Source organism: Odontesthes bonariensis, chromosome 23 (assembly GCF_027942865.1).
Source record: "Odontesthes bonariensis isolate fOdoBon6 chromosome 23, fOdoBon6.hap1, whole genome shotgun sequence".
Classification (NCBI taxonomy): Eukaryota; Metazoa; Chordata; class Actinopteri; order Atheriniformes; family Atherinopsidae; genus Odontesthes; species Odontesthes bonariensis.
The window spans coordinates 18,592,921-18,610,123 of NC_134528.1; the positions used below are offsets into that span (position 1 = coordinate 18,592,921).

The window sequence follows — 17,203 nt, forward strand, 5'->3', positions numbered from 1 at the left end:
GTAGACACTGGTTCATTCCTTGAGTTCGGTGTCTCTTTATGCTTGAATGGTTCATAGTTTGGTGTTAATTGAGTTATTAAACAAACAAAAAGAAACACATTCCTCTGAAAAGGTAGAATAAGTGGAGTGAAAATAAGTGAAAAAGCAGCAAATGTCGAAAGAATATTGAAATAAAAGAAAAATTGAAAATAGTGCTCAGGGCTATTTTAAAGGATAACATGGAAATCTGGCCAGAACAAAAATATACGAGGTGTGGCTCAAGACATTTGCACAGAATTGTATTATTTTGTATGGCATTATTTCGCACTGCAGACGTTGAATGCACTCGTCCTGCCAGTTAATTTGTATTTTGCATGCTGACATGTCCAACACAATAGCGATTTTTCACTGCATACAGTTACTTATTCCGGGGGCCAGACGTCCCTCCCCCTCGTCTGAGTGAGTGGTTTAAAGTTTCTCTTGGCGGACTCTGATTGGTCCGTGAAGTTTTTCGGAGGGGAATAACTTCAGAGCTCCGTGTCTCCCAAAGCACAGCGGTCCGGAGAGCGGATAAGGTTGTATTCTCTTATCGTGCGCACCAGGGTAAGAGGATGCAAAGGTATGGAGGTTGTCGGAGGTAGATTTATAGTTTTATAGAAGGGTTCTCTAAGGTTTAGGGCATCGCAGTTTTGGATTATATTTATATTTTTCTATCTGCATCATCCAGGATTGAAAAAAAAAATGCCTGGTTTTGGGGGTTGGATTAACGCAATCTGGATTGTGCTTTTTGCCCTTTTTGACTCGTCTTTTTCAAACTATTCTGAAGATCAGTGCAGCTGGAGAGGAAGGCAAGTATTTCCGACTGACGTTTTCACTTTTGCACAAAATTGGATGTAAATATGCCGGTCAGTGTTTTAGTGTGTGTAGAGCGGGTGGCCTCATGCAGAGGACGGTGCTTTTTGGATGCAGTGTGTTTAGACTTGCCTTGAGGGTGTCATTAAAGTGTTTGCGTTGGTCTGCTGCGATTGCGCCTCCGGACGGTCTTTAGGAGGCATGGGGTGATCAGACAGGCAGAAGACTGAAGGATGCATTCAGAAATGTGAAGAAAACGCAGATTGTGCATATAGTGCTTAGTGTGATTTGTTTGGTTTTGTTTTACCGCAATTGATCATCCATATCGCCGAAGCTCGAAGATTTGTAAAGTTTGTTCAAAGTTTGGCCCTAATGATGTCATAAGGGCCAAACTTTGAACACCCCAGATCTGCCAGTAGGTGGTGCGTTCTCTGAGTTAGTCTTTCCTGAAACTGTACTGAAGTTTGATCATTACTTAAATAATTTTTAAAGTCATCTTGTGTGTCTGCTCTTCCTGATGAAACTCTTGTATTTACTGCCTGTTTGCACAATGACGTTTCAAATACGGTTGAAAGCATACTGTAGTTTAGTGAATTAAAGTGAAAGTTTGGGATTTTTACGGATAAGTGTAGGTAAATATGTATTAAGCCTTGTTTCTTGTCCTTTCTCTGTCACAGTGGTTTATCCCAGCAACAAGGCAGCGTGGAGCAGATCTCCCTCCACTGCTCGGAGGGCACACTTGACTGGTTGTATCCCAAAGGAGCCCTGCGCCTCAGCCTCTCCCCCCGCCTGCCTTCAGTGGCAGTGGGACCTGGCGGCAGCAGCTCAGGCCTCATCACAGCCTGCGTCAAGCCCTCAGAGCAGTTCCATGGCGCTCAGCTCTATCTAGAGAGAGATGGGGTCCTCGAACTTCTGGTAGGAGACAGACTGGAGACATCTCCCCCTCCCAGGGTGCGCTGCTTCAGCCGCCTACCTGGGGAGAAGGTGGCCCTCTTCCTGCAGGCTACGCCTCATCAGGACATCAGCAGGAGGATCGCCTCCTTTCGCTATGAGCTGAGAGGGGACTGGACAGCTCGCATGTCACTGGACTCCAGCTCCATTAGCAGTGAAGGTGAGTCAGGGGCATTCATCCGCCCTGTTGACTTTCATTAGACACAACCATACTGACTGAGTGAGGCCAGTTAGTATAGAAACTTGATAACGAGTGAAACAGTAAACCTTTTTTTCACATTGTGTCCGTATGGATGTGAAAAAAAACCTCACATACACAAACATGTACTTCTCTTTCACTTTTTTGCTTAAACATTTAGCAAATGTGATGATGTTTTACCCCCGTAAAATCCCTATGTTTAGATGAATCATAATTCAGAACAGGTCTCTGTGGGCTGGTTGGATTTTCCATGGCTCATGCAGAGAGCAGAGAGGAGGAAGTGGCCAAACTTTCCCCAGAGGCGAGTGGGTTTGGAGTGGGAGTAGGGGAGCAGGGGAGCCGTGGAGCGGGGGAGGAGGGGTACAAAAGCACAGTATGTGGGGCTTTCTCCAGAGTCCAGAGCTCTTTGAATGGGTACCGCATGAGTATTCTGGGATTACTGCCATTGCCTAGGCAACAGGGAGGCCTCTGCCCAGCTGAGATGCTCCCCTCTTTTGTTGCGCTGCCTCTCTGTGGGGAGACTTGTCTGTAGGAGTACACTCCCCCCGCCTATATCTCTATTTCTCACACACACACACTCACACACACTGATTAGGTTTGGAAGGGCGTTTGCTGTGGACTGGAGAGGAAGGAATCTCATTTATCAAGAGCTTTTTTTCTCCAAGGAGGGGAATGTGTGGGGTGGCAACAGGATTCCAAAGAGAACTTTTTTTTTTCTTTTTTTTTTTAAATGCCAGGGCTTTTTTTCTATTTTTCAAGCCACAGTTTGATCTGTGCAGACGGCCTGAGTTTTGCCAGTTTTGTTTTTTATTCTTTTCTCAGTGCGACAGAAAATTTTGTAGTGAATCATAGTAAACTGGAGGGTTTATTTTTATGGTAATAGATTATTTCATGCCTTTTCAAAGTGGAGAGCAGCATTTTCTGAGGTGGGATTTTGCTTCACTGAACAACTTTGAAGTCCCTCCTCACCCTGGGTCTGGCCCCAGTTCATGCTTTGATGAGGTGTGACTGTAGGCACCCTGGAAGGCTTTAGTGGGGAAGTTTCATTTGGCCTTTAAATTGGCTCGGGTGAAAGAGCCTCACACCTTAAAGCTCCTCTGGTTCTCCTCTGCCAATTGTAAAAGTAGCAGCTGTGTGTTTATAACACAGTGGTTTATCCTTCCTTTAAGGGTTGTTTAAGGTCTGGATTCACATCTCACATTCCAGTGCATCTGATCTGGAGATGCTGTTCTTTATTTTCAGGGGAACTGCTTATAGGGCTTCTTTTTTTCTTTTTCTTTTTTAACAGCTTAGAGCCTTGTGTGAGGTCTTCATTTGACTTTTGTGCTCCTTGTTGTGTTTCCAGATGCCTGCAGACCCTGCAACAACACAGAGATTCTGATGGCTGTTTGCACCAGTGACTTTGGTAAGTTACAGGATAATCAAGCTGCCAGCATAACTCCCAACAATACAATTAGCAAAACTAACCCTCTCCTGAAGCTCAGCCTTAAATTCAAATTATTTGTTTTCCAAATCTACAAATCGGCTATGTAGAATTGGGTTAAGAGCAGAACACCACTGTGCCTCCAAATCTAGAAAGGGTAAAGGTGAAACAGCAGATCTCTGCACTCCCCCAACACACACCCACTGGAACCCCTACTAGAGGCAGTGTAGTGGACTAATCCTAAAGCCGCCCCCCCCCTCTCAGAAAGGAAGCAGTGGACTAATCTTCAGGCCTTTGATTAAGATGTAAAAGGAATTAGGAGAAGTTCAGCAGGCAACAAAAGTTAGAAGGATTAGTGTGCAAGCCGAGGCTTTCCATCAGTTGGTAGGCCGCGGTGACAGAAATGGCTGAAACGGAATATTTTCAGCTTTGTGTGATTACAAAATTATGGATACAAACGTCTGCTAAATAAATGTAATGTAAAAACTACTGCAGAGCTTCTTTTTGCCGATGAGACTAAATAAATAAGTAAAAGGATTGTGTTTTAAAATGACAATGGAAATGAACTCATAATTAACCTGCACATCCTGTTTATTCTCAGTGGTGCGAGGTAACATCCGCTCAGTGGAGGAAGATGAAAATTTAAGGGCTGCGGTGATCAAGGTCAGTGCCACCCGTGTGTTTCGTCAGAAGTACACCCTCTTCACGGGCAACAGTCGCCTGGCCAGCCGTGGTGAGATCCGGACTCTGCTTCAGTGTGGTGTCAAACCAGGACCCGGGAGCTTCATTTTCACAGGCAGAGTCCACTTTGGGGAGGCCTGGCTGGGCTGCGCTCCCCGCTACAAAGACTTCCAGAGGACTTATGCTCTGGCTAAAGCAGCCCAGCAGATACCCTGTGAACTGCCTGTAGACTGAGAAAACCTGCAGCAGCATGTGTAGCAGAATGGATGCAGTGCTGAAAGCCAGGCCAAACTCAGACCTGTTCAGGAAGAGGCTGCAATCCGCAAATGATGGCTGCTGTAGCCACTGAACCACCAACGGATACGGCCTTCCCAAAGCACTGGGGAATGAAATGGACTTCTTCCAACACCCATTTCAGTGCAATATGCAGTCAGTTGGTCCGAAAGACATGGTGGTCATACTATGGGGGATTTTGTTGACATGTCTGTCATTGGATGGTTTTACAAACAATGATGCCACATAGCTGATCAAAGTAAAATTATTGAAAAGCTTTCATGTGGGATATGTTCATCCAAGCCGTTAATTCAGGTGTACTGAGAGTCATTGCTTGAAACTCAGGAATACAAGTTTCATTGAAAGCTTATTGACTATGTGCTAATATCTTGTTTATGATACACTTGAGGCAGGTCTTTCTGTAGTTATAAGATTTCAAAATGTTTTTTTCCAGACACTGACTATGGGACGGTGATGCTCAGCTGGCTTCCCCTATGTCGGTTTATCCTCAGTGTTACTGTTATCAAGGAGATTATATAATGTTGAAAACTCTTTGCACTCAAGGAAATGGAATGATCTGGAAAGTGCGATGCTGCAAGCACTGAAAACCAAATAAAAAGCAACTATATGTAGCATAGTGGAACGACTGAGAATTTAATATATGTACAGATACTGCGAGCACACACAGTTGTAACACAAAGCTAAGGCTACCAGTGCGGCGCGATTATAGTGTTTATAGCCGTCTGAGATTTTTATTCAGTGAGAGGACAGGCATTAAGAAAGATTACATTGAAGAGGGGATAGTTTCATGTTTAATTTCTGTAGCATGCAATATTTCTGCAAAACTAATTGGATAATCTTTGACTTCAAAGTTGATTAAAAACAAGTTGTTCAGCTTAGTTTGCCCAAAGCTGTTATTAATCTGAATTGTGTCAAGTCACTTTCTACCCTGTTGTCATATGCTGATGATGTAAGAGAAGATCTTAAACTGAATATAATCAACAGTATTCACAAAGCTAAAGACAACAGCCATTTGGAAATGAAATCGAGTGGGATAGCATGGATTTAAGAACAGCCTTTGATGTAGAACACGATGTATCCTACTGGACATGGCTAACTCAAGACAAAACAAAAATATGCATTTTATTGGTGTATAAAATCTTGCTCCGTAAAGTGATCCAGATTTCAAATGCACTATGTCATCAAAGAGAAGAGGTTCATACCAAATTACCACAATGGGCTGAAGTGGTATGCCTAAAATGCGTACACTGCCATTTTGTTGATTTCAGATGTGAGGTTATGTTAATATCAAAGCAAATGTAAATATGTGAATAAGAAATTCTAGAAACAAAAGGAGAAAAAAAAACACATATTGTCACAGTATTGTGGAGTATTTTTATGTCTGTGTTATTAAAATATTCTGTCGCAAAGAAACACTCATTTTGGATCTTTATGTGTTCTTCTCAGAGTCCTTTCACTTCCAACTTTAAGTTTTCATGTTCTGTTATCTCACTAATGCATCAAAACAGCTTAGACTAGATTATAACAGGAACTTTAAAGCATTCCGACATGGAAAACTTTTCTCAGACATAAGTCAATTCAAGTACTCATGAATCACATTTCTTAAAGGCCAGAACAAACGGCATGCCTGTGAGAGAGAGACAGAAGGCCCAAAAGGCTAGAGAGATTTAAGGACCGTGTAGGAGGAGGGGGGGCTTGGACAGGGAAGGAGGTTGAAAACAGCAGTTGGAATGCTGTTGTCCTCTGCCTCCCATTTTCAGGAGTCAGGAAGCAATAAATTGCCATTAAGAGAGTGGCGTGGCAGGCTCGACTGGACTGAGGTGCCACACAGTCGCTCGCTTCATCCTGACCACGTGTGCACAAGTGCACAATCAAAGCAATGGGTTTCTATGCATGCCTTCAACTTGGACTGCAAGTTGCATAACCATGCAGCCTATTTGTTACCTGGCACGACTGACCGTGGAACATTTTCTGCTTTATCGGAGGATGAGCTGCATGGCAGATAACTTCACCACCTGTTTCTCCTCTTGCATTAAAAAGTGCTGTACACACCTCAGTAAAATCCCAGATTTACTGCGAGCAGTAAATCCGTTTTGTAATCGAGCAGCTGGCGGAATTAACATGGTGTTCAGGTTAAATGGAAAAGAGTCACAAAAGCACGACATGCTTCCCGGGTCTGGCCAGCTATCTCCCGTACAAGGGCACTGCTTTACCACTACATCAAGAGCTCCTGTGAGCGAACCTCCCCAACCATTTACTGCCTCAGTGCCCCTTTAAAACATCCTTGGGATGGGTGGGGGTCCAAGTCGTCCTGCTCCGCACACACACACACACACATTTGTACACACTACCCCCTCCCTTCCAGCCCATCTGAGGTTACTGCTGCAGTCTGATAAGCCAAAACAAAGAGCCCTCTAATTATTGTCCCTCACCTAATACATCATGTGACATTTTGACAAAGCTAAGCTTCCTGCATTGTTGTCACTTCTTTGTGACCCTAGCTTGAACCCCCCAAAAAAGGAGAATTTATGTCATGGTAGCCACAGTTACACTGGGGTGTCATGCACTTTAGTATCAAATGAAAGCTTTCATAGTTACTCATGTTTAGATACATGCAGAGCAGAGCATTTGTCCGTTAACATTATCAAGAAAATATTTGACAGAGATCCTGAAAAGGTACCTTTGTAGTTACATTCATTGTTTGCGTGTACTTAAATTCTCAATTATTTCATTCGGATTCTGAAAAGTGTTGCAGACACACAATGATCCCTCCACCCCATCCTCTCTTTATTCTGTCCTGTTGTGTGTGTCGAAGTATGGACATGGCAAAGCAGGAAGCACTCAGGAAAGCGTGATCCAAAGTGGTGGGAGAGAGTTGGTGGGTGTCGACCTGCATCAGCCCCTGGGGGAGTTTGAGGGAAGTGTTCAGAGACAAAGCTCCAGAGATGAGAGCAGAGACGGGAAAGGTGCGCCTTGACACAGTAAAGGATAACACCCCACCCAGTGCAAGGAGCCTGTTTTCAGCAGAAACTTTTCCTGTTATCCAACCACATACAAAGGTTCATAAATTTGACCTGACAACCCCTGTTTCTGAACATTGCAAACCAGCCCAGTTTCCTTACATTTACTTGTTGCAACTTTCCTAAAAACTGTTTTAGAATGTTTTTCTCAGCACACTGGCAAATCACACCACAAAGGAAATCTTTATCAAATTGTTCAACTTTGCAGGCATCAGCTTTTCTCTTGTTTGTGAACTACTGACATCCTTTGCCACAGCAAAATGATCTCTAATAAATTCTATTTCTTCCATGACATCAATCTTTTTACAGACAGTCGAGATTCTGGGGCTTATCCCCTTGGCTCTTTCTCCAGTGGAACTGTCTTGTCATGGGTTCGTCATCTAATCTTTCCCACAACTTTGTCCACAGCTGCTAGTTTCTGGTTTGAATCCAAAACAGTGGTTGCCATGCTCTAAAACAAATCTCTCCCCTAGTGCCAAAAGACACTTAGGGTCCGTGTATGAGTGAATCTACCCTGAGATTTTTCTTCCTTTTCCAGTGATTCACTGGTGCCTCTCAGAGGCAGCAGGTGAGAAGTAGATTTACGTTCAGTGTGCACTGAAACCATTTCCATCCTGACGTCACTGTAGCACTTCCAGTCAAAACAAAACAATTCATCCAGCAGAACATTGTGGATGTCTGTTGCATTACTTTTACTGAAACAACTAAGCACATGCAGGACTGAAATGCAACGAATCAAAATGCACAAAGTCTGTCTTTTGTTCTATTCAGAACAAAAATGGGGCTCGGTGCATAGTCAGTCCGGAGCCACAGCAAGTAAATCTGACTGGAACATGTTCCACAAGATACAAAGACAATGTGGCATTGAATGAGAGGTAAACAGACTAAATATAACCAAAAGGTGTAGACAATGAGCCACAGGTGAAGCACATCAGGATCAGGCAGGTAGTCAGGTCAGCATGAAACACACAAGAGGAGGAGGCTAAGCACTTAAAATGACAAATATTAGAATCAGGGATGCACCGATACCAATACTGGTATCAGGTATCGGGTCGATACAATTCTAATATACTCGTATTCGTTAAAGTTAACCGATACCATGAAGCGATACCAATTTATTGCATGAAGACTGCGATCAGAAGGGTGGCTTGTCATTTTTGTTGTATTTTTTTAGATTGTCGGCTAGGGGAGACGTCGAGCTAATCAGGAACAGTGTGCTTAGGCTAGTGAGACCGAAACCTGTCTTCCAATTCATTGCATTTTGTTTTGTGGTAGAAGTATCGACATCGGTACTCAGTATCGGCAAGTACTCAGATCCAAGTGTCGGTATCGTATTGGTTTGAAAAAAAGTATTATTGCTGCATCCCTAATTAGAATGAACTAAAGGTGATATATGGGAAAAAGAAGGCGTGACCTATGAAACAGAATAGGACAAAACAACAACACACTCAAACAGGCTTTTGAAGTTAAAGTTAATGTAACCAATATTGTTTTTCCCTTTTTTTAATGTTCTTTTTTCTTTTTCCCTTTTTATGATTAGGTATGCATTGTTAGCATTGTTACTACCAATCTGTATTTTCTTTTGGATAAATAATGCTATTTAACCTAAACCCAGAATCTTTAACATGGAAAACACGAGTTTCATGAACTGTTTTTGAAGGAGACACAGATAGCTGTTGTCTGTCCACAGCCCAAGCTCTCAATAGGATTTAAGTCAGGTCATGGAAGAAGCCAGTCATTATTCTGTCATCTTTCAGGTTTTAACTTGCCAAGCAGAGTACTTGAAATTATTGATTTTTAGTTTGTAAAAATCAGGCCCATCCAGCTCCTCCTTCAGTACTCCAAGACATGTAATAGCTAAGTAGGTTTAGAGTGCACAATAGCTCAGAAATGTTGAGATTTCAACATTTTTATGTGAATGATTGTCTGATATTGGAGATGATTTTCTGTTTTTTTATTATTTTTTTATATGTACCTAAACTTAACCTTGTTCTTTCTAGTATACAATCCTGTATTTGTCAAACCTGAACTTAATCGACTGTGACTGAGTCAGATGGGGCTCAATCTCAGATATGAGAGAGCCCACAGATAAACGCCTTTCAAGGGTTTTTGTGGAAGCTCAACATACAAACCTGAATCTTGTGACAGTTTCACATCATGCAAAACGCAAGTATGTACCAATTTTGGAGCCTTGAAATTGTGGTTGTTTTACATTTCTGAGAATTTTTTGTGTGAAACGGCTACTTTTGCACTATGGATCAATTTAACTGTTACATGTTCTGGAGTGAGATTGCATTGCACCCTTAATGATAGCAGCCACACCAGCAATGCTCCCCCACCCTGCTGGGGCCTGAAATAAAGTGGTGCCCTGTGTCCATCAGTGATGTAGCAATAGTTTTTTTTCCATTTTTTGCTCCAACTCAATTTAACTGCCCATAAAACCTTTCTTTAGGTATTTCCGGATCCAATCTTGAAACAACTGGTACATCTTAACTAGTAGTAGTTGGTTGCAGTTCATAAAACAATACTGGAGGATAATGGGTTCCTATTAGCTTTTGTTTGATTTTTCATTAATGTTTGCAGTCAATTTGCACCTTTTCCTCGTTATGTGCTTTATGAGACATTGTTGATTCATTGCAACAAAAAGTTTGATTGGGCCAGCTGTTTTCAGAGAGTTGAGATGACTGGATGACTGATAATCTTCATCAGAATACTTTCAGTGTCAATTAGATGTAAAATGCTCTTAATTTCCATGGGATTTTTTTTTTCTTCCATCCTGACAAAACAAAACCCACCGCAACCAAACATCAGGACATATGGACTTTGTCTGCTTGTGAGTCACTGGCTGTGCATCATGTTGCCTCTCTAGTACCAGCTGGGGTGAGCATGAACTCTAACAGCACACTTTTCCCACATTCCCAGCTGACATAATCTCATATCCACAATACCCTGTAACAGCTGGAGATGAAATGGAAAAGGAAAATGTGAATGTTCAAGTTTGGGGACACAGAAACTTGGTTCTTCTTCATTGATGGAGGAACTTTTTGGAAAGGTAATGACTTATATTAGTCTGTATGTAGTGAGCAGCTTGCAAAAGCTCAACGGTACAGAGCAGCTTCCATTCGTAGAATAGAGAACAAGTGCACAAGCATGTTTATGTGGCCATGTTATCCCTCTAAAGTGCTGAAGGGAGGAAAGCGAGGAGCACCCTTTGTTCCTCAAGAGTCTGCAGATGGCAGTAATCCCTTCCAAAATGTGCAGTGAAAATCCATCAAGGCAGGGTGGACATGGTGTTTGAGGATGGAGGCGGGTGACACTTTTGTCAGGGAGGGGGTCCCGCAAAGAAACTAAGGTGGGTCAAACAAGTGTCTTTGGTGCTTTCCCGCCAAAAAAAGCATTGAAGGGAAAGACAGAGGGAATGAACTGCAGCCCCCTACATTGAAGGCCTGCTTGCTAACTCTCTGTTTGAACTCACCACAGCTGCCATCTCCTCTCGGTACCCTGGGGCTGATATAGCTTTAAGGGGGTACAACCACAAAAATCTCCAAACACTGACATCATCCTCCAATAATGTTACTTTGAGACATCCACTGCTCAACGATGGTGGGAAAAGGAGCATTTCTCAATGCACTAGAATAAATTACAAAGGAGAAATAAGTTTCTGATGTTTAACAGGTTTCAAGTGTTTTCTAAATTCTCTACAAGACTGTGAATTACACTTTTGAAATTATCAATGATCATCAATGATCAAGCATTGATGTGATATAGTCCAATAAGGATTTCATATTCTAAAGTTTATGTTGGTTATCCAGTCTCCCTGACTGTTAGTGAACCTTTCTTGAAATGTAACAAATTCATATTACAACATAACACCTTTTTCTGTTTAGTCATATACATAGACACAACACACTTTTAGTTTGAGGGGGTGAAATAAGAGCTGCATAAGTGCACATTACCAGGAAGAAAGAGATGACTGAAGTCCAACACCCAGGACTGCCATCCAGGACACCGGAGTTTACCTTCTGTAAAGACCAGTATTTTCCTGACTTAGAACAGATAAACCTACCAGTTAAATATGTAAATTAAGGGTTTTCTGGGTATCACAGTTTACGTCTATCTGCACATTTGAAATTAATTTTGTTTCCTGAGCTTATCTTAGCTGCTTTACCTTAATGTGGCTGACGTCAGCTTTCAGGACACAAAATCCCAGAATGAAAGTCTATCCACGACAGATAAACACACCTGTTTTTTTTTTTGTTTTTGTTTTTTTACTTCACCATGATAATCATCAACCAGGATTACAATTTTCCAACAAAACGTCTCTGCCTGTTAACACAAAAGAGAGAAACTTTCCTGACAGATCAACAAAGTTATTATGCTATTACGTGCTCTCCCATCTAATCTTGCAAACTGCAGCACTGCAGGCCTCCTCTGTTGCACCCATTTTGCCTGTTATGTTTCTCCTCTGAGAAATTGTCTTGGGTTACCTCCTCAGAGACATTCTGCACTGTGTCTTTTGTTCAAGTTGTTTATTGAGTAAAGAGGTAGGCAGGAGCGAAACTGCCTCTCACTGAGGTTTTGTAATGTTAGTGGTATCTCCTTGCATTTTTCTTCTTCAAAAAACACACCCGCAGGCAAAGATTTCTCGAACGATATGTCTAGTGAACAAGGCCGTGAAATGGGAAAATGGAATGATATGATATTACTCCTGTGATTAAACTTATTGGGGGTGGTGTTTGTGTTTATACAGGAATTCTGTGAGATAAAATCAAACTGGATTCGTTGGGTCTTGCTTTTTCTTTGACTTTGAATAAGATATTATTTATATAATAAGATTTTCAATTTCCTAAATATGTGTGCATTTTCCGCAGAACAACAAGGTTGCATATCTTTGATACCAAAATGTGTTTCAGGCAGCTGCATCTCATGTTGGTGTCCCTCTGGACTTTTTAAGAACAATGGTTGATCATCAGTGTAAAACGGAAGCCCAAGTAAATCTTCACCTAAACTATAGGCTCAGTTTGTTTGGAAAACTATTTAAAACACCTTGTAAACTGCCGTGGAAAGAGCAAGATGCCAAGTTATCAGGGTTAAACCAGTTAGGACCCAGAAAATCATCAGAATCAAAGTCTAGAGAAGGAGACACAAAACCTTAAAAATGGGTGTCACGGGGCCTACTTGGTGCTTACTTACAAATCGCTTGAAACGCACTCTCAGAGTTTTACAGTCGTCGTGAGCAGGGATAAAATAGTTCTGTAAGTTGGTGGGAGGAGTTCGAACACTGCCTAGTCTCTAACCTTCGCACAATTGACCAATCACGCTGAATACGTATTGAAAAAATGACAGAAATGGACACCTAGTTGCATTCGATTTCCGACAACAGAATGATCTAAAGCGCCACACTGCAGCCCAAATTGGTTGCAGCAGTGTTGAATTCTGGCCCGCTGAGTCATTTAACTATAAGGATACATATTCATCAGATAAATCTGGTCTTACTCACTTTGGCCACTGTTGACTTTTTCATTTCCACCTACACTATACTGTTAATGAACAAATAACCATCTTAAATGCAACCCCAAATCCATAAAAGTTGGGATGATGTGTAAAATATAAATGTTTAGAAACTTAATGCAATGATTTACAAATCTAATAAACAATTATTGTATCCTCAATAGAACATAAAACATGTCAAATGTTGAAAGTGAGACATTTTACTATTTCATGAAAAAAATTAGATCACGACTTTAATGGCAACAGACACATCTGAAAAAAGTTGGGACAGGGCCATGGTTACCACTGTGTAGCAATTCTTTTAACGACAGTCATACCATCAGAGACGCAGGCATTTATCTGAGCATTGATAACAAGCTGTATGAGCCCTCTCCTTTTTAGCACAGAGGATGCTGCCTCCCTAATTTCCAAAAAGTTGTTTCAGATTTGTATCAGTCTGACCACAGGACTGTTTTCTACTTTGTCTCCGTCCATTTTACATGAGCCTAGAGAAGACCGCTGCATTTCTCTGTCATGTAGCAAGACTGTGCTTTAACCTGCATTGGTTGATTGCACAGAAAACAGAGCTCACAAACAGTTTCTGTTTCTGAGGCGCTCATCTAATGACCAATCATGTTACTGCCTTGTTTCCAATTAACCACATATTTTTCCAATCTTTTGTTGTTCCTGTCCCAACTTTATTGAGATTTGTTGCTGCCATCAAATTCAAGATGGGCTAAAATTTTTCATGAAATAGTGATGTGTAATGTGTAATATGTCTCACCTTTATCATTCAACATGCATAGGGATTTCTACCCATTTCATCCTATTCAGGATCACAGGTAGGCTGGAGTTCCCGGAGAGAACCCATGCATATACTGGGAGAACATGCAAAAATCACACAGAAGACGAAAATTTAAACCAGGAGCCTTCTCGCTGTGGGGGGACTGATACCATAAATAAACCATCGTCAATTAGAAGGTCACTCAGAGAGCACTTCCTCATTCAAGACCAGAAACCTTATGTTACAGGGGGGTTTTTTATGCTTCAACTTTTAGATGGAATTCATCCTGGTTATTTTTAGAGAAATTAATTGTGCTTAGTACATACTTGGGGAAAAAAGGGAACCCTGGCTGGATGTGAAATTCAAGAAAATGAAACATTTCTTATTAATCTGGGTAGACTAAACCTTTCAGGAGTGAAATTGTTAAAGAAAAGAGATCTGTTTTATTTTTTTTCTAACTCACATAAAATGAAACTTTTAACATACTTCTGCCATGGTGGAATGTGAACAAGCAATGCTAAGTGGCTGCTGAGAGCACTTTGCATGTTGGATCGAGAAAGGAGAAGAAAACACATGAAGCCATATATGCATCAGATGTGCTGACAGTCAGGCGGCATGTTTATATTCCAACAAAGTGCACACACACATTGTGCATCAGCCCAGCCGCTGTGGCCTGTCTGATGTGTCAGAAGCTCCCGAGCTTTTCCTCTCACTTCGCTCTACGCTCATTCCAGGGGAACATGTGCGCTGGAATTCTCCCCCAATTAAGACAGGGATTAGCTGGGTCCACTGTGGGAACCGACCGAGTGTGGGAAAGCAGATCGCCTGTCCCTTCCCTCCTTCCCTCACCGACACTCAGCCTCATTCTCACTCGCTCCTGTTCATCAAGCTGCCTCCCTCCCATCTTTCTCACCCTTACTGTAACTGGTCCTTCTCTCTTTTACCACTCTATATACTTTGTGCTTTCCTTTTTCATCACATTTACTCATTTTGTATGTCTTTTTATGGCTTAACCTACTTTAGCTTGGCTTCCAAAAAGAAATCACTTATTGTTATTCCTTTCTTCTTCTTTATAGTTATGCATCTAAGCCCCTTTATTTATTTTTCTCTCTCTCTCTCTCTCTCTCTTGAAGCCACCCAAAATCTCCATAGCTTTCAGTTCCAATTCTTCAGGGTTTTCTGAAGTGTACAGCACTTCTGTGCTCCCCACCCCTACCCTCTCCCCCTCCCTCTTAAGGCCTCTCCAGCCTTCACACCGACAGCTTGTCTGGGGAGAAGCTGAGGACTCTCCCATGAATAGTCTCAGGCTGTCAAACTGAAAGAGGGGGTGAAAAAACAGGTGCCCCAAAGACCAGACAGCTACCGTTTGTATTGTTTTGCTTACTGCACATGCAGTAAAAGAAACTAAAACTGAATCCAGTCTCTAAAGCCTCAAAGTCCCAAATTTAACATCCACGAGAACATCCTAATTGCACAGCAAGCTCATTTTTCTATTGTCACTGGATTTTTTTTTCTCATGATGTTGCAGTACTCCCACTATCACACCAGATTCCTTTCCACATTCCTCGTACTCATTGTCACCTTTCCTTCGTCGTTCCCACTCTACCTCTTTTCCTTGTGTTCCCATAAATCCCCTTCCCTGTGCACTCCTCCACACAAGGCTTGTCCGTTCCAATTACGGCAGGCCCGTCCGGCCCCCAGCTCACACACTCTGGCACACAGGCAGCTCTCATTAAGCCTGTATCAATTAGGCATTAACCTCCTAAAACAAAGGGTCTCTTGACAAGCGGCCCATCGCAAGCCATGTGAGGTACTTCCTCTGCATCACGACACCCTGCTTCCCATCCTCAGAGCAAGACAGTCATCCAGCATTTTTCCTCACTTTCCCACCACCAAAACAAATCTCTGTTCAAAGTACCGTCAGCAAAACAGAAGAGAGTACAGAAAGTGAACAAGCATCATATGTTTTCATACGGTTTTAATGTTGATTAGGTTAGGGCCTTGCAGTATAATGACTTCACATATACCAGTGCACTATTGTTCTGTGTTCCCTTGTTCAAACCATTTATGATCTCCATATGAAGTTGACTTGCACTCGAGCGTAAAATTCTGGATGTGCTAACAGTTTCTTCCAATTGTGTTTTTTTGGGATATTTTAAAAGTAGCAATTATTTCAAAAATTCGTTTCGATCACATTTATCCTGGTGAGAAAAGGAAAAATGAGCAGAAACTTTAGCTTTTACAGAATGTTGTCATCAGACAAAAACAACAGAACGACATGTTCTTGATTTTTTAAAATACCCCAAAAGAAACGTCTAAAACTACTGAATTAATTCTAGGATGAATTAAGCCATTGTCACGATTGGCAAAAGCGGTCCCAAATGACGGTCTCTGAGGCTTTCATCAACGAAACTGAGGCATCTACTGGGGAACAACTTTTTATTTCCATTTTTGCCAAGCTTACTTTGATATACTGCCACATTAGCAGAGTACTTTGGTTCTATGCAAGTAAAGTTATATATTGTTATTATACTGTTAATGTAAAGCAGCACTGGGGGCAAGAGGTAACATTCATACAGTGCTTTGCAGCAGACCTCTCATAAACGCCCCCTCTGTGAATCCTGTAAATTTGGTGGACCCGAGTAGTTTTGGGAGAGGTTCAACAAATGGAAGCGATGAAACATGAACACATTTGTGATCTAAAGGAGATCATGAAGTTTTTGTGGTAGTTTTTTTAGTTTTTACTGTCCCCAAAACAAATAAAGGTCTTATAGCAGATTATTTTTTTTTTATGTGTTTAATGTCTGATTTATGTAAAAAAAAAAAAAAACAGCAATATTTGGCTAGTTTGGCCCTGTTGCATCTTAGGGATGGAAGAAGACAATCGTGATTTTAACAGGCATCCAGGAACTGGGGGGGGGGGGGGTAGTAGTCTTGTTCGAAGCTTTGTCTCAGGGGAGGCCCACTGCCTCAGACTTTCAACCCCCCTCCATTATAGAACTTGCTCCACTTTTGGTGAAAGGCATCAGTAAGATCATTTCAGTGAAGTGGAAATGAGTTTTACTGAAATGACGGCATATATGTGGCATGTGTGTACCTTACATGTATCTTATCTCTCAGTTGCTTAATCGTACTGCCTCTATTTTGGAGAAAGGTGACTGCGATTATGGAGATACCTCCAATAACAAAACATAGTTTCATTTCACCCAGTGGAGTTTCTGCATGACTGGAGACAGTTGTTTCCCATTAAAATAACCACAAATCACATCACCCCTACCATTCCCTCTCGTGGTTCTTTTCCTTTTTTTCCAATCTACTCAAACAGCTTTGCACACAACTTTGTCATATTTTCAAAATTTCAACAAGATAAAAAATCTTTATCTAATGTCTTTTTGATGAATCTAATAATGATAACAATCAGTATTTACATCATAATAGTGGCCACCTACTGTAAATCGTGGATAGATACCAAGAAGTCAACTGTTCCATAATGTCCCAGCTTGGGAAAAGATATTGGCACTTTGCCTCAG

At 41.6% G+C, this 17,203-nt stretch overlaps 1 protein-coding gene across 1 annotated transcript; it reads left to right on the forward strand.

Annotated features, from left to right (window-relative positions):
- The first annotated feature begins 536 nt into the window (after positions 1-536).
- On the forward strand, positions 537-5,781 carry metrn (meteorin, glial cell differentiation regulator). Its single transcript, XM_075457080.1, has 4 exons — positions 537-827; positions 1,509-1,942; positions 3,327-3,386; positions 4,006-5,781. Exons 1-4 carry the CDS (start codon positions 721-723, stop codon positions 4,317-4,319), a joined length of 915 nt encoding a protein of 304 aa, XP_075313195.1. The 5' UTR covers positions 537-720; the 3' UTR covers positions 4,320-5,781.
- Positions 5,782-17,203: the final 11,422 nt, after the last annotated feature.

What these genes read in the sequence shown, in the direction of transcription:
- metrn (XM_075457080.1), top strand. Translation starts at nt 721, where the DNA reads ATGCCTGGTTTTGGGGGTTGGATTAACGCAATCTGGATTGTGCTTTTT. An exon ending in CAGTGCAGCTGGAGAGGAAG is followed by an intron (nt 828 to 1,508) that starts GCAAGTATTTCC and finishes TCTCTGTCACAG; the next exon opens with TGGTTTATCCCAGCAACAAG. An exon ending in CAGCTCCATTAGCAGTGAAG is followed by an intron (nt 1,943 to 3,326) that starts GTGAGTCAGGGG and finishes TTGTGTTTCCAG; the next exon opens with ATGCCTGCAGACCCTGCAAC.